This window comes from Plodia interpunctella, chromosome 1 (assembly GCF_027563975.2).
Source record: "Plodia interpunctella isolate USDA-ARS_2022_Savannah chromosome 1, ilPloInte3.2, whole genome shotgun sequence".
NCBI lineage: Eukaryota > Metazoa > Arthropoda > Insecta > Lepidoptera > Pyralidae > Plodia > Plodia interpunctella.
In genome coordinates this window covers 10,840,100-10,865,113 of record NC_071294.1, presented here as the reverse complement: position 1 = coordinate 10,865,113, position 25,014 = coordinate 10,840,100, and the positions used below count along the sequence as shown (strand labels likewise).

At 35.6% G+C, this 25,014-nt stretch overlaps 1 protein-coding gene across 5 annotated transcripts in view; it reads left to right on the top strand.

Annotated features, from left to right (window-relative positions):
• The window catches only part of LOC128674194 (chondroadherin-like), a 236,589-nt gene that overhangs the window by 50,376 nt on the left and 161,199 nt on the right, over positions 1-25,014 (top strand). For 4 of the 5 annotated variants that reach the window (XM_053752646.2, XM_053752636.2, XM_053752627.2 and 1 more), the window contains exon 2: positions 4,671-4,703. The exons of the other annotated variant lie outside the window; for it this stretch is intronic. In XM_053752646.2, the coding sequence (XP_053608621.1) occupies positions 4,701-4,703 (3 nt within the window). In that variant the 5' untranslated portion in view covers positions 4,671-4,700. The remainder of the gene's footprint in view (positions 1-4,670; positions 4,704-25,014) is intronic. 5 annotated transcript variants of the gene reach the window in all.

The window sequence follows — 25,014 nt, the reverse complement described above, 5'->3', positions numbered from 1 at the left end:
GGCTCTGTCTACCCTGTAATGATAAAGGCATATACTGGATCAGTATGTAAAATAAGCTAATGTAAGCTGTCAATGCATCTTTTATTTCAATTTTATTTCGCAATATAATTCCTCCTACTTCTGTGAAATAAAAACACATAAAAATTTATACAGTACATTACCAGCGACATTGTATAAGAAGCAGCTTATATATTATACATGCTGGAAAAAAACATTATCCCTCCCACGTAGTCGGTTAAAATACAAATAATCCAATCTCGCTGGATGTACCAGGCTACCAGGGGTGCATAACAAAACAAGAGCCACTTAGCTTAGTTAATCAAGGCGTTGTAATCCTACGGACTATTTGTCCGGCGGCCGCGACATTAGTCCCGTGTCCGGTCCGGCTAGTACCGGATCGAGCCGGATTTATCCGGATCACAAACTTGCCTGATTAGGTCAACCAATATTTAGAACGTGAACATGGTTTGCGCTACGGTGGAAATAGTAAATTCTTAGATTTCTTAGGTCAAGGAAAAAAGCAATATTTTCGGTCATTTGATAGACGTACTCATTAATCAATAAACCGTTTCAATAGAAAAAAAAATGTGTTCTTTCATAATTATTCTAATTAACAAGAAGCCATCACGAATTTCGCGCGTAACGTCTGATTGGATTAACTTTCCTACTTCTAGGTCCCTTGACGCCGAGAATTCTGTATTCCCCTTCTGTACCCCCCCTTCCCCCTTTCTGTGACCTCGTCTGCCCCCTGTGGGATGCAGTTTCCTTCAATAGCTATCTGACTGTTAATTTAGATGATACTTTTAATTGCATACGCTGTGATTTTTTTAAAACTATTTATTGAGAAAACCAAATATATTTTTATTCAGATAAATATTTTATTTTAACAAGAATACAAGTTTACAATAATTACATTTTTTAAAAGTAATTATAATTCGCTACACTTAAAACTTCATTATAAATTACATTGTATTCAATAAAAATTTAAGTGTGGGTATTATTGCATTATGATTAAGCTACCGCAAGCCGATTCATTTATTTTGCATGACGTCATACGAATCGTAAACAAAAACCGCAATAAACATACATGAGACGGCACATGAAACTGCCCAAATTCATTGCAATTTCGTCATTATTACCGCGGCATAAAGATCAGAGTCACTTAATTACACGTGCTGTTGATTGTACTTGTAACTATTAATACTCCAACACAATATAGTTTACCAAGGATTTGTGGTTAGATATAACCTTAGAAGAACCAATTAATTATGAATATTGATGATAATCAAAAGCCATTTACAAATCTGAATATTGAAAGTTCTCGTAAAAAGCATTTTCGAATGTTTCCAAAGTGTTGTTGTTTTGGACAGAAAATCCATACTAATATTATGCGAACGTATGTCTGTCTGTTCCGCTTTCACGGCTAAACCGCTGGTCTGATTTTGATAAAATTTGATATGCATGCAGTTAAAGACTCGCCCAGAACCGCAGAATTAGTTTTTGTGGTCCTCTTGTTTTTTCTAGAGATTATCTAGAGGTCTTGGGTTCGATTCCCAGTGCGGGCATGTATATGTGAACGAAGACGGGCGTGGTGAACACTACGCCACGGAATCATATAACCTAACATAAACTATATTACCTTGTGTCACATAAGGCAAAAATTGAGCAATATCCGACTCTCCATAACGTTCAGTTCTTGCCACACTTGTAAACTATGCTATAAATATTCTGACGTGGTCAAATTAAGTACCACAAAGATGAGTTGCACCGTCAATTTTGACGTTGATTTTATCCGACAAAATGGCGTACTTTATGTTTTTCTGCACATGTTAAAATTGACGGTGCAACCCACGACATTCTTAACACTAAATTGTCGTTAGACAGATTGTGTTTCAATCAACGCGTGACAATAAAATCGTGTTCGCACAGAAAACTTATCAGAATTCAGCTCGTTGGAGTCAATCCCGATCGCTGTCCGAATATTCAGTAACTACATTGTAAAAAATATGCCAGAATTTATTTCTCCACTCCTTTGTTATCACAGTTTAAACATTTATTTATAACACAGCCATTTTAGTACTAAAAGATGTGGGAACGCGACACCGCGGAATAATAGCGAATACTTCATTAACCGACGTGACAAAAGGACGAAAATGTGTTTCACAACCTCGAAAGGTGAGTCGCCATTGTGGTACGGCGATAATAACGATATCATTTTTATAAGTCAACGGATTGAATGGGCTTTCAAATAGATGAATGTCGTGTTTATAGGTTAAGTGCGTCTTGTTAATGTTTGGGTGAAAAATGTTTGTTATTTTTTAGTTCTGTTAGAGTTACCGTTGTTTTTTTTTTTTTTGCTTCCTAGTAGCATTGAACCGCGGCTCCGACCGCGTGAATTTCCCATGATAAATAAATACATATATTCAAAATTTCAGTAACATTGGTTGAGTAAAAAAAAACTTTCTTATTTTTTTATACAGAAACAAATCCAATATCGTTATATTCTTTACGTATGATGCAAATAAAAATATTTGACTTACTGTTAAAATATATATTTTATTTAGTACAATTTTTTATATTTGATGATTTAGCATGATTTCAAGGTGTGTGTATACGGTCGACGCCTGACTCCGAGACCCGACACAATCATAGTCTCACGTTAGAAGTCATATTTTTTTTTTGATATTTTAATGAGATACCTAATTAGCTTCCATGTTGCAACCTCAGTTTTTGTCACAGCGCACCGGCTCGCATAATGAGCCGTTGTCTCTCAGTCTACCTCCTCTACAAGCTCTACGGTTATATATGAATACGACCGAAACTGTGGCATAGAAGAAAGATTGTTGTTATTAGATGATTTCAAATGGCTTACATCAAGATTTGAATTAGACGCAGATAGTTTCAAATACTGCGGATCTGTTTCACTACTTTCTGATAAAATATAATATTGTAATCTGATAGATAAATCTGCCTGATTGACCAGTTGGCCCTACCTTGTATTTAACGCATTTTTTATTCCTATCCGTTCGATATGCTACTAAACTATAAGATACTTTATCAGAAGCGGTGAAACACATCATAAATAATATGTTTTAAAATAATTCAGATCATTTATTTCAAGTTTTTTTTTATTTCTTAGTATACTCTTTTCTCAATATATTCCTTTATACCCCCGACGCAAAAAAGAGGTGTTATACCTTTAACTTGTATGTCTGTGTATCTGTCCATCGTAGCTCCCTAACGGATGAATCGATTTTCGTTTTATTTGTGTCATAGATAATTTTATCCCGAGTGTTCTTAGCCATGTTTCAGCGGAAATGAAAATCGGTTCAGCCATTCAAAAGTTGTAGCGAAATGAACATTGAAAGTCGGGGGTTTTTCAATTTGTCTAACAAATAAACTTGTAAATTGTGCCTAATAGTTGAAATTCATTTTTTTCTGCTGTCTTTCAAAAAAGTGTCACACAAAAATGGCGAATATTTCTTCACCACCACATACATAATTTAAACGCAATCCACCGAACGCTCGAGGCACCTATCGAAGGGACAAACCTTTGATAACCCTATAATTCACACAATTGCTAGTTTCGCCAAATAATTCCATCGTCCCGACCTTCGTAGGGTAAATCAACCTACAATTGGCATCTTCGCGGTCGGAATTTTAACTCCCGACAAAAACAGGGTAAAAGTTACAACTCCTTTTGAGTGAGCCGCTTAGGCAAGTCAAAACTTGATTCACTCTTCCTCAATAAGTGAGTATCCGAGGCTATTGTTCAGGGGTACATAAGACTACACGTAAAGTTACCCTTTATTCCGAGGTATAGCGATGAAGTTACAATAAATATAAACTTGAAGTATTACCATTGAAATATGTCACTAACTGCTGATCAATGAAAATCTGTTTATATCGAACAAAAATCTGTATTTGATATGTCATGTTAGTCAATTAAGAAAATCAATTGTTGTCTTAAAATTTAGTTTTTTTTCTATTTAAAGACTGTATTTAAATATATACCGTCAAAAACATGCTGTAAAAAACCCAAGTCTCGTCAAGCTCAGTTTTTCTACTGTAAAATGTTGTGAGATCCATTTAATACCAAGTCGATTAATTTATTTAGTCCCTACTTAAGGTACCTCTGTCTTAAGTTATTACGTAAGTTATTAACTGTAAACATATTTAACTATAGGTATCATATAAAACACAGTATATGAAATTATTAGTATAGACTATAGTTACTGGCGACCTCGGTGGCGCAGTGGTAAAGTGCTTGCCTCTTGGTTTTGGATGTTTATTTATATATGTATTTATTATAGTATATAGTATCGTTGAGTTAGTATCCCATAACACAAGTATAGAACTTACTTTGGGGCTAGCTCAATCTGTGTGATTTGTCCTAATATATTTATTATTATTATTTATTACTTAATTCAATTAAAATCATTTATTGATTTTCACATTGTACAGTGGGGTATATATGTAATTTAACAATTTAGGCACCTTAGTCCCTACGAATCTAAACAATGTAAACTCTGTCGGGCATCGCAATTAAAAAAGATACATATCTCAGACAATACATTGTTATACAAATCCTAAAATGTTTGTCATCGGTTTGCATTGCATCACATACGCAATTTTTATGCAACAACTGACGCACTATTGAATTGTTTCAGATACGGAATGACAGCAAGCATACCACTACCATGGTACGTATACTCGAAACTCACTCGTACTAAACTCGGCTCTGCTGCGTTTCAAACTGAGGAAAGTTTGAATTAAATTGCGAATAGGTACTATTTGTTAGCTTTACAATGGAGATGAATGGTTTGAGGACCGGAGAATAGGAACGCACTATTTTCTAGTACAAAAGTCGATCGCATTTTAAGTTTACCCTCTGTCCCGTCTGTTCTCTGTCTGTTCCCGGTTATATTCGAGTAGTAGTGAGGTCGCGAAGTCATCGGTCAGCCAGTGTATAAAATATACCTTGCAGTTTTGATTCAGCTGCGATTATACGATCGGCCGTTATCTAGCGTTAACACTCTTTAGAAATATCATTGTTGCCTGTAAGCCGTCAAGGCTGTATGTCCTTAAGTCACCAACAATAACATACCCAAGGTGGATTGACGTCGATTGAAAATCGAATCAACATACACGATTTATTTCAAAACTTCAACGTTTACTTTAACGCTAACCTTGGGCTTGCAACGCAACTGCAATACAATTACTGGAATGCAACCTGGAACACGCAAAGAAAGAGCCACGAAACAATGCGAAACTGAAATCTGAGCGAAATCTAGACCTTAGCATTCGAACATAAAACCAGAGTTCACTGGGAGCGTGTCTACCACGGAACATAAACCTATATTCGCGACGTTTCTCGTTATCTTGCGCTCGGCGCAAATGATTCGGAAAATCGAACGTTGACTGCCATTACAGGTATTAGGTAGTGAACGCTCGCCCTCGATCGCTATCGCCTAAGACGGATATACGATCTACGACTATTTTATATATATTTTGAGATGTTTATTGTGCTGAATATAAGGACGCGGAGGCAAAGGATGGTTTCTTAAAACTTTAACCGAGAGAAGCTCCACAAATTATCGGGTTAGTCCATCAAGTTATCCAAATCCAATCTGTTACACTGCGTACTGAATCGGTGGTGGTGTAATGGTTAAGACACCCGTCTGTAGATCAAAAGGCCCAGGTTCGAATCCTAACTGTGCCACATGAGTTTGTATACAATGGTGCAATGTGCAATGGAGAATGCAATGGCAAACAACTCCATTTATAGTGCCAATCGTTGTTTGTGTTTCATTCCACGTAATGACTACGACCCTCAGCCGTTAGAAATATGACTGTGAAGAGATACTGCCCATAATACAAATGCTAAAGTTTGTCATTTCCCTAATTTGTAAAATTGGTATTTTTTTGAACACCCTAGACCTCATTTTTGCTTTCCATCAAGCTAGATTTAGCCCTAACGCACTCCAATTATTAATTTAAAAAAAAAACCTAGTATACATTCTAGGACTGATATGAAAGCTATATATTAATGCACCAAGATATAATGTTTGAAAGTCAAGGGTAATTAAAATTCTATTCAACTTCGGACTTCGAACCATTCGCGGCGTGTGACGTCATAATTTATGCGTCTAGATTTATTATGCCGTCCGTGTGTAGGTTGACCTTGTACACTGTTACTCCACGACAATCGATGTTTACATGCAAATTATTTGGATTTTATTTATCACTAGCGGAATAACACTGGAAGGGTTCGTGGAAGTAGAAGTCTTCTTTCCTCATAAAATTGTATGTAGAGATAAAAACAATATTATATACTCGATTTTTGTTTTCTTTTTTAACAATAATTTGATAAAGGCTGTGATCGTCCGAAAAATAGTAAATCAATTTTAACGTTTTTATACTCGTATTATTGTGGACAAGCTGTGTAGACAGTTTCTTGTACACACAATATGAGTAAAGATATTCAGCAAAATAAATAATAACGGAAAGCGATTTTGTTATATATTCAACTAACTTTTGCCCTCGGATTCGCACGCGTGAATTTCAGTTCTTAAAAGGAATCGAAGTATAATTTCAGTTATTCTTTTATCGCGTATTGCCAAGACGAGTCTAGTTTGGTTCTCTAAGTCAAAATGTATGAAAAAGTGGTCAGATCTCACGTAGAGCCAAGATTCCTGATATATGCGCCTTAACTTTACCAGACCTAAGTTCACATACTCTACATTCTAGTTAAAACGTGTAGCTTGGCCTTTTCTTTACTCTACAATTAAGCCTCTAGAAATGCCTATGAAATCTACGTGACGGTAGCAAAACGGCCAAGCTCTTGCGTTTCGCTTGGCTCGTCTTGGCGGCGGCACTACCGTGCCCCCAGATGTATCTTACTTCAAAAATGACGATGTTTCATATAAACCTGCAACCCCTATTTCATCCCTATGGGGATGTAATTTTCAAAATCGAATTAATGCATTATTATTTTAACCAATTACAAATTTAAATTAAAAATTTAATGTGTCTTACTTCAAAAATGACGATGTTTCATACAAACTTGCTAGGGGTTGCAAGTTTCACCCCCTTAGGCATGTAATTTCGAAATAACCTTTCTTAGCGGACGTCCCGAGTGAGTGAGTGAAAGAGTGTTTTTCGCTTTTATATATAGATAGATTATCTTTTCGTTTCGTTGGCAAAACCAAAACCTGTCAAAGTTTCTTGCCGGAACTAGGTCACTACAATAGCTTTATAGAAGCTATAAAGTCAAGCTAGTTTATAAGCATGTATGTATTTTGATGTATGTAATAGCTAATAAAAGATCCCCGGTCGCGTCATGATGGAAAATGATCTTTTCTGATTGGCCCGGGTCTTGGATATTTATCTATATATGTATTTGTTATAAAATAGTACCGTTGAACTAGTATCCCATAACACAAATTATTTTGGGGCTAGCTCAATCTGTGTGATTTGTTCTAATATATTTATTTTATTTATTTATGTAGTGACGTTTTGGTGTGAATAAAATTAATCGCAATTAATAATATCATTGTTAAACCTGAAAACATAGACTAACAACGCGTTTATACACTCTTAATTTGAACACAGAAAGCGAACGCCATTTAGCTTACGTGTTGCGTTCAAAGCAAAGTTTCTGTTACATAAAAAATATTAAAACGGTGCTAAAAAACTAACTGGTAATTTTACAAAGGTACAGCAAAAGGGAAGGGGAAAAAAATCGCCATGCATGGCCCGGGACTAATGACATTATGGATCACATTCTTAATACATGCCCGAGTATAAATTAACTTTCTTTGTTTAGTCGTGTTGCGTTTTTTTTCCTGCCTTCCTTTGCCTTTTACAGGAAAAATATTTTGGTATTTCACTTTGTTCATATTTTGTATTTGCTTTCGCTATATTCTTCTTTTAATCTTGGATTTTCTTTGATAGTTTCAAGTGTATTTTCTCATACATGTTAGTGGTAAATTGCATGTAGATTAGTATTATTTTTTAGTAGTTCAAATACTTAGTTAATAGTTGGGGGGCAATTTTTAGGGGATCTTATTCATTTCTTTTACAGGAAAACGCATTTCAAGTTAATCCGCATGGCACGGTGACAATAGCGGCGAATTTTAAATAATTTTGGGTAGCTTGATGTGCTGTTGACTGTACACATGTTTTTTGGTTAATACCCGCCAATAAATATGACATCCTGCCGTGGATGTCATACGAGGTGATTAATTGGCACATAGGCATACAACCTGATAATCAAAAATAGTATTCCCTAGTGCAGTTTACATCAGACAAACGGCCAACCGAATTTTCAAGAGTTTAAAGTGGTTTGTCTGCTGATATGTGATTGTCATATATGTTACGTTCATATTTGGCAAATTAATGTTTGATGACTAATTCAATAAAATGTGCACAAAAAATATAGACATATTACGGTGCATATTAAATCTAGTCCAATTAACATAAGCGAATCCAGAGTCGCCAACAGGTCGGCGCATCTCGTTACCGTGTCGCGCACGATAATGATAATTAGTGTTGCAAACAGCAGTTTAGTTAGTTACTTGCTTTTGTTATATGTTGGACAGATGATAACTTTGAATATGGTGGTATGATTTGTTAAATATAAATAGCTTACATTGTTGGAATGACAAGCTACCCGGTGGCCGTTGCTACCACGGCAGAGCGCTCCAAAACTGGAAATTATAAAGAAATTTTGAATAACCGGTAGCTGTCGAGACCTTAGGTCCGTGGGGCTCTGAAGCTAAACTGTTTCTAAAAGACTTTTCGGCGCGTTTAATCGAGGCAACTGGAGGCTGAGCTGGTAGCTTCCTTGCTCAGCGAGTAACTCTTTGGTCTCGCTATACAGCGAGGAAATGCTGCCACTGAACTGCCACTGAACTGCCACTGAACTGCCACTGAACTGCCACTGAACTGCCACTGAACTGTTACTGAACTGCCACTGAACTGTTACTGAACTGCCACTGAACTTCTACTGAACTGCCACTGCTGAACGGGACATGGGAACTCCTCAACTGTTTACTGCACGCACATGATTTTTTTTGACTCACATCGAATGCAATGAGATCTCTCTGACAACAATGAAAGCTTGTGTCAAAAATGTCATTTTTATAAAAGAAATAAACTTCCCGCTCCAATCGTCCTTATACTCTGTCCTATAATACTGAGCTAAGACTTCGGCCTGACCTACCAAAAACCATGAGTATTAGACGTTTAACAAAAACAAAACACAATCCCAAGGCTGTATTCGAGCATCCCGTGACGTCATCAAAAGAGAAACAAAGCCCCGACTTTTACCCGGGTTAATTAAAATGTCAACGGCGTTTATTAATCAAAGTGGCGGTGTCATCAAACGCTGTTACATTTTGCCGGTTTATACGTTAAACGTGCTGTTCTAAATTTAAAGATTTTTTTTTGTGTACATATTTTCAGGAAAGTGTTTCTTGTTTGGCACCTACTTACACATACTTACACATCAGATACTTTTATCTAATGTCAAAAACAAAAAATATATGGAGCTTGCATGACAGTAATGCAATAAAACGTCACGATTTTCGCAGTTCAAATGCAATCATAGGTAATAATATACTTTAACAGACTCATTTTCTCTACAATGATATCTCTACATCTGGCAAGACAGACAGATGAACTTATTGCACAATTTAGAGAAAAATCATAAGTAGATCAAAAACAAATACGAAAATTTCCTAAATAACTGAAGGTCTGTTTATCTAAAAGATTGATTAAGATTTAATGAAACAGTGTACAATATCGTTACTTTGTTGCCGAAATTCAATCGTTTTGCGCGTCATTTTAACCCTGATAACGCTGAACTAATTTTAACTTCGGCTCCCGTTTAAACAGGCCAAAACAGTATCTATCACTCCATTCATCGTAAAACAAAGGCTTTTTACCCGGGTTAATTAAAATGTCAACATCATTTATTAATCTAGCCATGTCACGATAAAACCGAATAAGGTGCGACCATAAAGACAATATAGATATTATTTGTTGTCTATGCGTGCGAACTATTTTTATTTTAATGAAGTACGAAGTCCGAAGACTGACACTTGAAATTTTACTAACAATTAATGAAATACCTTTATTGAAAAATAAAACAATATCACGAAGCCAATATATTTTTATTAGCTGTTTAAGTCCCACTGCCGGGGAAATAATATTATAAATGAGAAAGTCTGCCATGGCACGCTTTCACGGCTAAACCGCTGGGCCGTTTTCGATGAAATTTAGAACAGAAATATTTAATAAAACTATTTGAAATCAAACAGAATTCACAGGCGAAACTGAGGGCAGCTTGCATCCAATATATGTTGAATTGATGCATTTTTATCTTACATTATTATATTAAACCTAGCAATTTCGTGGTTTTATTCCTCATTACGCGAAGAACGTAACGTCTTGAGCAATTCTATTTGTGATACAATTCCTTTGTTTTTATTACATTAAAGATCGCACCCACATCACTCGCACTAATAAGATAACCTGTGACGTTGTCGCCACGTCATCAATCAAGTGGAGGGGGGTAGTATTAAAAGCGAGTGGCGACGCGGCGCGGGACATTCTTCATTACAGTGTTCTGAAGTGCGGACCGCAGCCAGGAGGTCAAATGTCAAGATATTTAATCGTACATTAAATATATAATAACTTTATCTTGTTGACGACCTCCGTGGCCTAATGGTCATCACGCCGGACTGCTACCCTGGAGGTCCCGGGCTCGATCCCCGGTCAGGTCAACATGGAAAATGATCTTTTTCAGATTGACCTGGGTGTTGGATGTTTATCTATATAGGTATAAGTTATAGAATATAGTACTTTGGGACTAAATCAATCTGTGTGATTTGTCCCTGTATAATTATTTATTTATTTATTTGTTATGCTTTTTATAACTGTGTACATATTTTATCGCTATTTTTATAATGGTAATCAAAGAGATCTATTAGATTAATAAAAGATTATATCGATAGGATTATTCTTTCTAATCCAATTCTATATCAGTAACTTTTCGTGCTTAAGCGTCCATATAAAACGCATTAAGTGGTGCTCGGCTCGCCGTACAAAAGTAGCGATTCTCGATATTTCACGGGAAAGTTTTGCGAGGGCGATACGAACGAAAGAAGTTGGAAGTACGTGAGATGACTGGCTATACTTACAAAACAAAGAGACTGGTGAGGTACATACGCGTATAATCTACTAGCAAATCAAGCATCGACAGGTCGTGTGGATACTGGGGACTCTTTAGTGAGCGCTACAAATGTCATATTTGCATAATGCGTTTCATGATGTTCAAATTAAGGAAGCAAGTGTGCCTCTTCATTATTCTTTGAATGAACTAAATCATAATGAAAGAAATCAAAATGTTGAGGCATATTTTTCAGATCGCTCTATTATTGTACCACCTTTCTCGAAAAGTCTGTGCTTTCCTTCAACAAAATTTATTCTGATGTACCTATTAGAGATTGAATAGTACTTATTTCGAATCATGTTATTTTTAAAACATCACAAATAGCTATAAATTGTCTTTAACTACAAAAGGTGTATAATTCAATAATGTTCCGACAACACAATACAGGTTTAGGAGCTAGAGGGACACAATGAAATGGCTCAGAAGGTGACAAAATAAATGCTAACGCCAGAGCCGCGTCCGAACCGGTCCGGCCAGCGTGGACGATTGAGTCTGCTGGATCAGTCGGATTGCAGGTGTCAATTTTATTGTCACTTTTCCTGTTTCCGCCTTTAGCTAACGTTAATGCTGATAGAATCGTTACGTGGGAAACTGTTTTCTCTGAATTCCTTGTTCAATAAATTAAAAAACAACGTTACGAAAGGAAGGAATCATTAACCTGAAGCGTGAAGGTACACGCTCCGGCCACGTGGTCCGACATCCTTTGTTGTACAGATCGGACGCCATAAGCTTTTTCTTCTGTTGGTTTCGATTAATCGGACTGCAGATCTAATCATTGTATTTGAGTTCGTTAGAAAATATGTTCAAGATTAAAATTAGGCACGATTTGTGAGATGACCATAAATTTCAAGTCGAATCTCGAAATACCACCCGCACTTTCCATTTCCACACACATAATTGACATTTAATTATAATCTTTATTTACACGGCAATAAATGCCATCAATCGAACCTCAAGTTGTGGGGCAACTTTTACACGCGACGCCTGACATTTCGAGGCGAGTACACGAGAAAAACTCGATTCCATATCGCAAATCGTTATTACATAATGCATCAGATCGTAAAATCGATTGTAAATTCAACTTCGCACGCTTGTTTACAACGATGCAAAAACTGAAACGATCCACGATAAGCTTGTACCATTTAATTGAGTGTTGTTCTATGTTGATGGTTCGTCGCGTTTATTTTTAATCGATTCTCGGTTAACGTACATTCGATTGAAAGACGCGATAGTTAGAGGGTGGCTATTTAAAATGATATGACAGTGTTGAGATTTCATAATGTGTTTTCTCTTTTGTTTCATTAATAGTAGTTACGTAAGTAGTTTACACCACAGCTCGTACATAAGTACATTGTTTAGAAAACAAACAATCTCATTCATATTTGAATAAACGTATTTATATATACTCAATAATATCTGAAATAAAATGAAAGACTTTATTGTATAAAGAAAACCAAAAAAATTAGAGCTAATAATTAATAACGTTCAGCAAGAGCAAATTTTTTAGATCACTTCAATTTCACGCATATATTCACAACTCTTCACACAAATCCGATGCATAGCAGCAACATATAAACAAGCACGTTCAAACCGGCCCAATTAGATTTCAATTGCGGACCGAATAAATATAAAAAACAGCGTGTATCTCCCAAATTTGTCGGGTAAACAATAGTCCGAGATTGAATTCGCCAATGCCTGCTACGGGACAATAAGCATTCGACTGTTGGCACAAGCGATGAGGAAATCACGGGTAGCATTTTCATTGAAAATATATTTGAGTTGCTAACACTGGTGTCTGATTCTATTCAAGACGCCTAAAGGGATCTGACATGTCTTTTGCAAGTTAAACAGTCAACCATGCTTCCCTTCACCGGAAGCAAGTGGTGGTCTAGCACCACAAATAAAATATGAGACAGGTTGGTATACAAAATACACGAGTAGAATTCGAACCTACCTATACAATAGTATATTAATATGATGACATTTTACTGAAGTTTTACTAGGTATCCAATATTAATAATTGAAATATTATATACACTAATATAGTGTACGTCAAGCGAGTAAGTTAGCAGTCACAGAAACAGAAGCTAACGAAGATCTAGGACACGGGACTTCAATAGTTCCATAAAGACTAATTTCATAAATTTGCGGTATTACTTTGAGTCTATTGTTCAATATCTGTCGAGAGTTTCATAATGATCTCATTAAAAAAGATGAAATAGCATCGCGCGATAGTTCTATAGAAATAGATGGCATTATTCCATGTTTGATACACGTAATTGCAGTGTTGTATGGGAACGTTTCAACAATGCGGGAGGAAATTATTTCTCATCGCTTCCTGTAAAATTTTAACACAATGTTTCACATGATAAACACAAGAATTTTCATGGTGGATGAGTACCATTGTTTTTGTTAAATGATACTTTTTGTTGGTACACAATTTGGTGTGAACGAATTGATTCAATACGTGTTGTTAATGAAGTATTTCATATTTTGTAAATTATTGATGTTTAATGTGTTTTCCATGGAGATATCAGATGAATCATTATTCCAGTCTCCCTTTTGTCGTTTCTGTAGTTATTGTAATCCAGATTAATATCTACTAAATACTATATTTCCTCCAATACATACATGACAAATATTGTATTTTCTTAGTAGGTATTTAAAAATTAATATAAAATTGTATGACCCTCTTAAAGTTTTAAGATTTTGAATTGAGCTTAGAAGACTTACGATGTCTGTTAATTCACAATGGACTTTGTTGTAATCAATATTATTTATCGCAGCTCCCGCTTACTCTCCACAGTTCGGGCCTGCAACTCGGCCAAACATATTTAGGGGCCGGCCCCATTCACAACCCCAATACTGGACTATTTCCTGATACAATTCGTTGTGCATCAAAAAATGTCGCCATGCCTTTGTTGGTATCTCGACCAGAAGCGATTCAGTTAAAGACATCAAAGGGATTGACAAAAATGTCATTGCTTGAAATATTTCATTGGGAGCTGATGGCGTTTCTGTATTGGGTTGGATGAAGACTGTTATAAATTCTATCGAGATCCCCTTACAGTTGAGTTTAGAAACAATATCAACCTAGTCTATGGTATTTGTATTGTTTCTGTATACGTAATTTGTACGAATGTATTATTTTATTTATTTATTTATTGTTTCAGGTAAGTCTTGCCACGTCATACTGTGTTACTTGCTAATTAAAGTCTAGCAAGCTAATAGTGATAATGATTTTAATAATTATGGCATGGTTATTATTACTTTCTATTGATCTTTATCTTAGAAATAAGTCTTTAAATATTTTATAATAGTTATCCACGTATGTACGTGGGTACGATACATGTGTATCATTCAATTTGCACTATAAATTGGTGACTTGTCGGCTGTCGGCAGAGTTCTCTGTTTTGTCCCATTTTGCGAACATAGACGGGCAGAAATGCCCAGGACATGTAACCTGTAGGCCATGTTTGGACATCTGCCATCTCTTTGTCAGTCCTATATTCTGTGAATCGATACTGTCTTGTTCTGTTATAGTATTTTGTTAAAAGCAAACATCAATAACTTCTACATATTTATTAATTACTATAGTAGCCTTTATTACTACTAAAAGTCTGTTTCTGTGCCTCATTCAAATTGGCTATGAAGGATTTAAGTTATTGCGTTTGTAAATTGGTACGAACAAAAATTTTTTTTTTTTCTTCTTGTATAAAATCTGTAATATAGAAAAATATGTTTCATATTTCACAATAACAGCAGAAAACTAGAAGAAACTATAGTGAGAGACTGTCATTCATTACATCATCCTCATCTCAACAACAATGGCTATGCTAACACTAGTAAAAATAAAGCGAACGAGTAGACTAAATCACAGTTTTAGTCACAATCCAGTCGATGAAGCATCAACAAGGTTGGTTTAATGATGATAATTTATATACTGTGGCATTTCCTGTGTCAACTTCAAATACGTACGTAAGTAAGTACCATTAGCCTATTATAGCAACATGTTACTCACACAAGTTTAATCAAACCATATCATTGATATACAAAGTGATCGTTTACAATTAAAACTACTTCGTGTAGCGAATAGTCGAATCGAATAATTGTGAAAAATGCCATCTATCTATGAAGACTTGTAAGCTCAAAAATATATTATTACATAACTTGCAATGCCATGTTATCATATCATCAGAATATCCTATTAAATTAAAGTACTTATTAAATCCACGCCTTAATCTAATGCAGCATTAAGGTATAAATGCTTCACATTACCTCAATTCTCTCGACTGCAAAGACTTCACAAACAGGAATCGATTATATCAAAGCGATCGTTCCCATCCGATTTGTCATCGATTGCTGCAAATGGATAACAAGGTAATTAATACTTGGAATGGCTCTTAAACGTTTGTCTTAGATATCTTTTTCGATAACTTTGCTTTGCAACAGAATGCGATTCATCGGGGTCGACACGAGCGAGACGGTAAAAAATTGTCGCGACAACGGTGACGTCATTTTTCACAGCATTTATAGCGCGTTAGACAACAAAACAACTTTTTATAAATCAAATAAGCAACGCATAAAACATTATCAGCAATTTTAATGACCCCACTGATCTTTTTAATGGTTGACTTTTTTTTTCTTCTTTTCTTCTTGTGGCAATGAAATGGATGACTATAGTATATGGGCCATTTGGATAGTAGGATAACCCATTTCATGACCCATCAGACCACCACTTATATTTTAATTTGCAATGTATTTAGTTTTAAAACACAAGTGGAATCTGATTATCCTCCGAAATACAAGTAATCCGATGTAAAACGATTAAAAACTACTGCGCTAATGCGCTGGTCAACAGTTGTTTGTCTATTGTGTCTCGTTTCTCCGCGATCGACGTGTTAATGTATCTATGAATCATCCATAACATCCTTACTGTAATCAACACTGATATGGATAAAAAGATTAAATAAGTTATCGGCAAATGCCGTCTAACACGAACCTATAAACAAAGTAAACGAGACAAAGTCACATAAATTCACAATGAATTGTGATCATTTAACACGCGAGCAAATATCGCGCCTACGATTTGAAAAGAATCGAAAATCGAACCGATATTTTGACATGTATTGCTACTGGCACAACACTAATGTGATGATGTCACGACGTAGGCGGGAAGTCCTATTCGACTTTCAAATTTGGACAAAAGAATCTAATTTAAATTTTAATTCGAATTCGTTTATTTTTTTTTAATTTGATTATAATTTCATAGTTTGTTTAGCATTTTAAAACTGGTTTGTATTTTTGTTGCAGTTGGAAGCTAGTTTGAATATTATTCTTAATTATCAATAATCAATAAATAAAATTCGCGTCACTAATTAGTTAAAAATATATCGCTTATTGTACCAACAAGAAATTTGAATACCGCAAATTTGGTCCCGTAGAAATTTTCGAATAAAAAGTACTATTCACATAATGTTACCCGTGTACAGTCAACAGCACATCATATGTGCATTTTTATATAATGTATAACACCATGTCAACTTTATGGTATTCAATAAAAATATTGAGTATTGATTGAGTATTGAGTTGATGAGCCAAATTTCATCGAAATGCATATAGGTGCGGTTTTGCGTGATCGAGTAAAAATCCTATAGTTATGATCATCACTTCCACACTTTATTATATTAATAGAATACAAAAAACTATGTGCATTCGATGTAGATATTACACCTAGATACACAATTATTTTAATCGGAATTCTGTAACTCTTTAACTTCGCTTCCTAAGAGGCAAGAAATCTATATGTTAGTTTACATTATTCACCCGTTTCTTGGTAGACATTGCACATATCCATATAACAAAGGAAGGACGATATCACATTTCCAAGTCACGTATCGAAATGTTAAAGTAACACCTTTGGCTGTTCGTTAGCAAAATACGACTTACATACTTTGAGCATTTAAGAAATGACACGGAAAGAAATTTATAAACCAGACAGAAAAATAACTGCTTCCGTGGGTAAATTACGCGGGCGATGCCGCGGGCAACAGCTAGTAGAAAACATAACCTGACTTAATGAAGGTAGTTGTCATTGTTACTCCTCAACTTGCCCTTCCCAATGCGGGCCATTCCCTCCATTTGCCGAACAAAAGCTGTTTCCGAAACGATACATTTAACAAATAGAAAATTACCTTAGATTTCTGTACGCCCAACTATCTTGTTTCTTCGACTTCTATACCGTATTCTGGGCGATCCGTGTCGTGTGGTATTGGTTACAAGCGTTGAGCGATTCGGGAATATGTTCGTTATTTTAGATTTATAAACCGCAGCAGATTATGTTTCAACGTTGAATCGATTAAATAATTGTTTCACAATAATGTGTTAGTTCTGTGACATAATCAAAAGGTATATTTACCTTTCACTTGAAATTTAGATAAAATAATCATATAAAGTAATACGTATCATGTCATGTCACAATGATTTCACGATTTAATTTTTTTTTTTTTTTAAAACAATTATTTTTGTTTTTATTAGTTCTTGATCGGTACACATGCGCATAATATTATGACTAAGACCTGGTGCATTCTATACGGGCTCGTCTTGGCAACATTAAAAAAAATATACATTTTTCATGAAACCAAAATCCCTCCACCGCTTGTAACTCGGTTCGTTACCAAACTCGGAGTCCCGAAATAACGCGATTAAGCGCGAAAGGGCCGGCGAACAAAGCAAATGTGATTACCGCGTTGTCGGCAAGAAATAAGCAATATTTCTTTGTGGGGTACCGGCTTTTTAATGCCACAGTGTAAACAGACGGAGAAAGAAGTACAACTTCATAATTATATAAATCAGTGTTTTGTAGTTCGCCACAGTTCGCCACAGTATACAAATGAACAGCGGCAGAATAGTAATATGTGAAATATAACAACATTCTTATGGTGCTGAAATTATAATTATAGTCTATAATCATGCAAGCGTTTAAACTGCAACATATATTTTTAATTTCCAAATAATAAATTGAATTAATTCGTGATACTTGTACATTATTATAAACATTTATACCACGAGGCGTAAACGTTGCACATCCCTGATGCGAAGGATACGTGCCAGCACCAATGGCATCCTAGTGCGTTGGAGAGTAGGTCCTTGACCTTCAGTAGTCAGTAGTCATTGCGCAATGGTTCACATACTGAAGAACAGACAAATGTAATCTGTGTTGTGTCTGTCTTTATGTGTTTATACTAACAATAGTTTTTCAGGATTTTGTACCACTACTGATCCTAGTTGGTCTAATAAAATATTATTATTATTATTATCAAATAATTACTTTGTGACCATATACGATTGAATATGAGAGAATTTGTAGATCCCGTTATTCTGGGGGAGTGTTGCTCGGTAATGATTGATTGTGAGGAAATGGGGAGAAATCGTGGTCTTATTCACAATTTGCACGTTCACCAACTTCATCAACTTCACGAACTTCAGCATATTTATCAAGATTTGGTAAAATTTTTAGCCTTTGCAAGAGAATTTAGAATCGAATCTAAAATAAACGAATTAAAACAATCTAAAAGAATCTCCAATTTCACTAATCGAATCTAGAAGAATATCCAATTTAAAAAATACTAACCATGAAAAAAAATTAGAGTTTAGTATCAAATGCCATTTGAAATAAGCAGCACCTTTGTACTTACTATCTTATTTACAATATGTTTCTTTCCTGTATATCTGTACAGATAAACTGTTAAAGAAATAAAAGATGTATCAATGTCATTTGTATCAGATTAACAAGAATATAGTATAAATAAAATTCTTCGTTAGCAATGTTTTATTCTGAGGCATCATTTTTATGTAGACTTTGTTTTAAGAAAGTGCACTCACAGTAATGTTTACGACTAACTTGATGCTACAAGTGCACGTTGTTTATTCTGTGACGGATAAAATGGATTGTACGAAATAATAGCTAACAAAAGATTCTCGTTGGGGCTCTCGACCGTCGCGGCGACGTCGCGGCGATGTCGCGACCATTCTGACAACGTCTGGTATGTTGTCCGCGGATATTGCCAGCAACTTGCACACACCAAACTTGTATTTAATCCCACAAAAAGTCTTCCCAACGGTCATTTCATTGTTGCTTTTTAAAGTCTTTCTATCTCGCCGTCTTTTGTTCAGAGCTCTCCTTTCGCTGTGTTGGCAGGTAATAATAGAGCATGCCAACCCAACCCTATAACTTTCTAGAACTAGGCTTGTAAACTGCAATCTTACCGCGCAAATCCGCGTTCGGAGCACTAATTATTTTTAATCGTCTGGCTTAGCCTATATCTGCTGTGGAACGTTTTTGAAAGATAGGGCTGCGCGCCGCGGCCGGTACCAAGCGACCCGAGCGACCGGTTATTATCGCCTTTCACTAAATTACCCCCTAAGAGGCTGAACGACAGCGGCAGCCAACTAACGTCTGATAGTACCGCCCCGACGGCAACGTGCGATATCGCGATTTGCATGAAATGAGTTCCGCAACACGACGAGCCCGAGCGAGCGAGCCGTTTGAAAATATTAAGCAAATAAGAGAATCCGCGCATTTCATTACGAATTGTTTTATTATTCCCGACGGCCGCAGTATTTGGTTTAGCTCAAAATGCCACTTCGCAAAATGTCATCTGCAAATGTAACTCATTACAACAATATGAAATGCGACATTATTGTATTAAATATACACAAGTAATACTTAAGTATTGACTTGTAGATGATTTGAATGTAAATTTTGTTAGAACTGGACTCAATTCATGGACACATTTGAAATACTGAAATACTACTAATAACATTGTACACAACTATTTATTTCTAGTTAACACCATAGATTTTCTAGACTAGTCGAGGCATCATCGAACTACGGTTCGCTTATTAAAAGGTCGAGTGGTAGCTATTGCAAGATCCCATCGCGGTCACGAACGAGCAGCGTAGCTCCATCAGCGATAAATTTATTGCTCGTTGCGCCTAAGCAGAACTCGGGGCACCGGCAGCTGCCCGCCGTTAATCTGAGAATAATGGCGGCGCAGATTTATCGTCCCAAGCACAAAAAGGAGAAACAGTCGCAGTGATTGACGCCCGCCATCACTGAGATGCGAGTAATTAAAACTTGGCGCAAACTACCGGCCCACCCGCACCTACGAATGCATAAACTTATACTAATTAGAGAGGAATTCTTTCAGAGCAACGCCGCCAAGATTTGGAAGTTGTCGCCGTCTCGCGACGAACTTCGACGGCAGAGTGTCGCAGCTTTAATTGGGAATCTTGGGGAATTTGCTTTGTCAGAAATTCGTTTAGTCGCTGAACAAATGGCAGCTATGTAGACAATTTGAATCTAAAGTTTTTACTAGAGGCGGGATGACGTGCGACCAACATTACCGCATACGTATCTACAAAAGCAGTATTCACAAGCTCTTTACGTGGAAATAATACGCGTACGGGCAAAGTTGAGCGCTAGGACAGGAGCGGAGCGGTGGGCGTTAATTAAGCAAGAATTTACTGTATTCAAACGGCGCCACCGCAAAGTTTTAAGTCAAAACCCTCAAACTTCAGTTCCGAATTTGTTGCGCCTTCGCGGATCTTCATTAACTTTACGAGTCCAAACTTATTATGTATGTTTGACTAGGGGCGCATTAGTGTTGTGGTTCGGCGACACTCCTAATCCACCGTTCGAATACGGGCTAATTCAGCACCGCGGAAGGTTTCTGAATTCGGCCCAATTATAAGCCGGGTCGAGTCGAATTTGGACCAATTAGATGAGCCAACGAACTGTGTCGCACTCGGGAGCAGTTTTGTCGGCAATATAATTTATTAGGGCGGCTCAAAGTTGTCGGCTTTAACCCTTAAAGACTGGAGTGAAATTTGATTACGGACGCTTTAAACGTGTCCCCTCGGTCGCAGTCAAAGTTTTAAATGGATGAGTCTGACTCTTACGGGCCGGACAGATACAATGATTAAGATTAAATGCAGCCAAACGAGGTGGAACGGTTGAAGAGGATCTCTGAATTTCCCAAGTTGTCTCGTTAATGGGGTGCCGAGGAGTGAAATAAATACGCTCTATTTCAGATCGATTGTCAAATCATTTGTTTCAATCGTGACCGTAGCAACGGTGGCATCCGATTCCCAGGATCCGGGTATTGTTTCGTTTGAAATTAGTTGCGCACATTTGCTTAATCATGTTTTGGTAGACTTCAAAGGATGTAATCACACAAACAATATTGGCTCTTTATCGGATATCCCATTTATTATCGCTTTGATCATATCCCGCGAAGGTTTCTGTTGAAATGCCACAGCTAGTGAAGTTTCCAATAAAGCCAAAAAGACGGTCAGAAACATCCCTAAAGGACATTTTCTTCTAATCAATTAAATTCTTTCCCGTACTTTTGTCATGATTATTTTCTTAAGTCTGTCGAATCGTTGAGCTCCGGGGAACATCAAAAAGCCTGCTTAAATCGTCTTACCGTACCCTAGAGGTCCAATTAAAGGTTTTGAAATTGATTCACTGAAATTTGAGCCTTTGTAAACGACGATATTGACGTTAGCGGATGGTCGTTTGATGTCCCGATTTCTTTATTAAACGACAAAACGTTTTGGCCATTTAACGAAAATTGCGTCGCCGATAGTGGAGATACCTTTAATTGAGTTGTTTTTGTTAAAAAAAAATCTTTTTTCAGCGTTTAAAAGAACCTATATTATTGGTGCTGAATGACAGATAACACTATGTCTAATACATGGATTATAAATATTAAGAACACTATAATTATTAACATCATTTAGCATAGTTTATGGAGCTGAAGGTAGCCGGTTGGTAGCCGGTTGGTAGTTCAAAAACCTTGGGTTTTGGTCTGTAAAAGAAATATACGAAAAGAACTTTATCTATAACTATATTTAGGTTCGGATTTTTCACCTGATTATTATTTTATTTTATATAAATTCCTTTTAAAAATAGAAATGAATATACAATTTGGCGGTAGATTTTATTAAAACTGATAATAAATAAAAGAACCTAATCATTTAAATAACTAAAAAAACCTAATCGTCCAATAACTTCTGGTAACTTGAAATATTCTCATAAATGAACTTGAAAAAAGATACTTTTCGATTCCTCTATAATATTGAAATAATCTGAGATGCCGAGTAGATATTCTCTGGTGTCGGATTTAGCTGTCAAACAAAGATTTATTAGGACACCTCATTGGCGCTGTCAATTTGTTCTCGAAGTGTTACTGATATCGGTAAATAGATGTAAGCAGTTGAGATCCTGAATAAATCCTAAGATAACAAGCAAAATCTTGATGATAAAGTCAGAAAAACTTTTTTGTTCATTTAAATATTTAATAATGTATCCAAAAAAGATTACTAACTTTATATTTAAAATACACAGTATATAGTAACATGGTTGTTCATTTTTTATGACTGAAAATGTATACCTTTAAAGTACAACTAATCTGAGAATCCAACTAATATTATAAATGCGAAAGTTTGTGAGGATGTACGTGTGATATATGTTTGTTATTTTTTCACGCAAAATCTACTGATTGGATTGTTATGAAATTTGGTACACGGATAGAATATAACTTGGAATTACACATAGGGACGGGAGCGAAGCCCCGAGGCGCAGCTAGTTATACATATACAATAATGTCTCGCAAGCTCTCGCCGATACTACTTACAAGCATACGTATTAACATTATAGCGTACACAAGGAGCAAACGACGTCGACCTATATAGGAATTGGGTTAAATGTCCATATTTTTTGACTCTCACCGCAGCACATGGGGTCCTTACTTCCATAATAGGCAATTTGGTGATAAATTATGAGTTAATACAGACACACACAACGTTGTTACAAGGATCAATAACTATTTTGATGCTCCGACAAAAAGACAAAGCATTTTCAACAAAAAATCCTAATATGCTCCATTTTACCATGCTGATGATCGGTTTGGATCTATTTTAAATAAAACATCCGTGTTTTATTTAAAATAGATCCATGAAATGAAATATAAAAATATAAATAATAAATGAAATTATATTTCAACAAATATAATATAATTGCCAAGCATTATTCAAGTATAATCTATTATGAAACTCTCTCCCCGAGCTAAAATTTATTATTTTATTGAGTTTAACCTTAAGTAGATCGCTACAATAGACTACGACAAGAAGAATATATATTATTAGTAAAACTTTAGACGTAATTTTATTTATAGTCAAAAATTACGTAACCTTCATCCATAATGTATTTTTTATACAATGATAATATATTTTTTATCATTACTACATATTTACTAACAATCAATCGTGTCTCCCTTTGTCAACATTACCAACATCCATTCTTTGACAAAGTGCCCCGGAAGATATAGCCTGATTTAGTGGACATTATCTGTGGCTGAAGCGACTTTGCACTTATTATTAGTTTGCCGAAGATATGTGGCACTGTGGATCTAGTTCCTGGATAATTGCAGATTCGGATTGAAGGATTGCGATGAGAAAACATACCCTTTTGATGTGCGTTTTATTACTTCTTGGTACAGAAGTTGTGGGATTGGATTGTTATGAAGAAATAAGTAATGTAGTTCTATGTTAGTTTATTTTAGGAATTTAGATTCTCTGGATCAGGAAGTATATATTGATGATATCTTTAAATAATACACTTTTTAAGTCAAAAAGAGTTTGGGTTTTTTCTTTGCTGACACTTATTGTAAACATATACTGGAGCTTTTATTATAACTTATATGATTTATGATCGTACATTATATTAAATCCTAAAGTTCCTTACCATCTAATTCTTCTCAGAAACATTATTTCCACATAAATCAACCCTTTCGGCGAGGTCTTTTGTGCCCTATCACAGTCTACAGCCAATCCCTGGTGGTTAATTGATTAATCAGAGCGTCGAGGGCATAGAGTAGCAATATTTTAGTACAGCAACGTACTTGAAATTTTAACATCGTAAGCGGGTTATGCACTAAAAAGATAAGACTTGAAAAATAGCAAATGACTCATAAAATACCTATAAAGAACATTTTAATGTATCAAAAATTTTATATGGTTATATTTAATATTTGATACATTAAACCAACAATAAGAAAAATATATATAATATATATTTTTATCCACCCGTCAGTCAATTACAGTCGATTTAAAAAGTTTAAAAAAATAACTTAATACTGTCAAAAGTTGAGTGCGTTCTATAGATGGTATATATTTTACAGTTATTCTTAATCCAAGGCAAATTTCTATGATTTATGATCTTTCCGAACGGATAGCAGTTCTTAAGTGAATTAATTAGCTAGGCAAAATGAATTAATATGACAGATGCCGGGTCAATACATATAAATTCGGTCATTAACCCGTTCTTCGGTATTTATTTTGATTACAAATATTTATATTTTGGAGCACAGGACAAGCTATATATTACAGGCAGGACTATAGATATAGAAATATAATATATAATGGTAGATGTGAGTGACTTGAAATTTTCAATTGAATCATAAGTGTAGTAATTACGGTTGGCTAAATATACTTTTGTTTATTTTATTTATTTACAAGCGGCCCGTCTCGCCTTCGTTCGTGTAAAACATAATAAATATATCTAAACCTTCTTCAAGAATCACACTATCTATTGGTGAAAACCACATGAAAATCCGTGCAGCGTGCGTTTTTTGAGATTATCGGGAACAGACAGACGCGGTAAAGGACTTTGTTTTATAATTTGTAAGGATGGTTATCATCCAATTCTG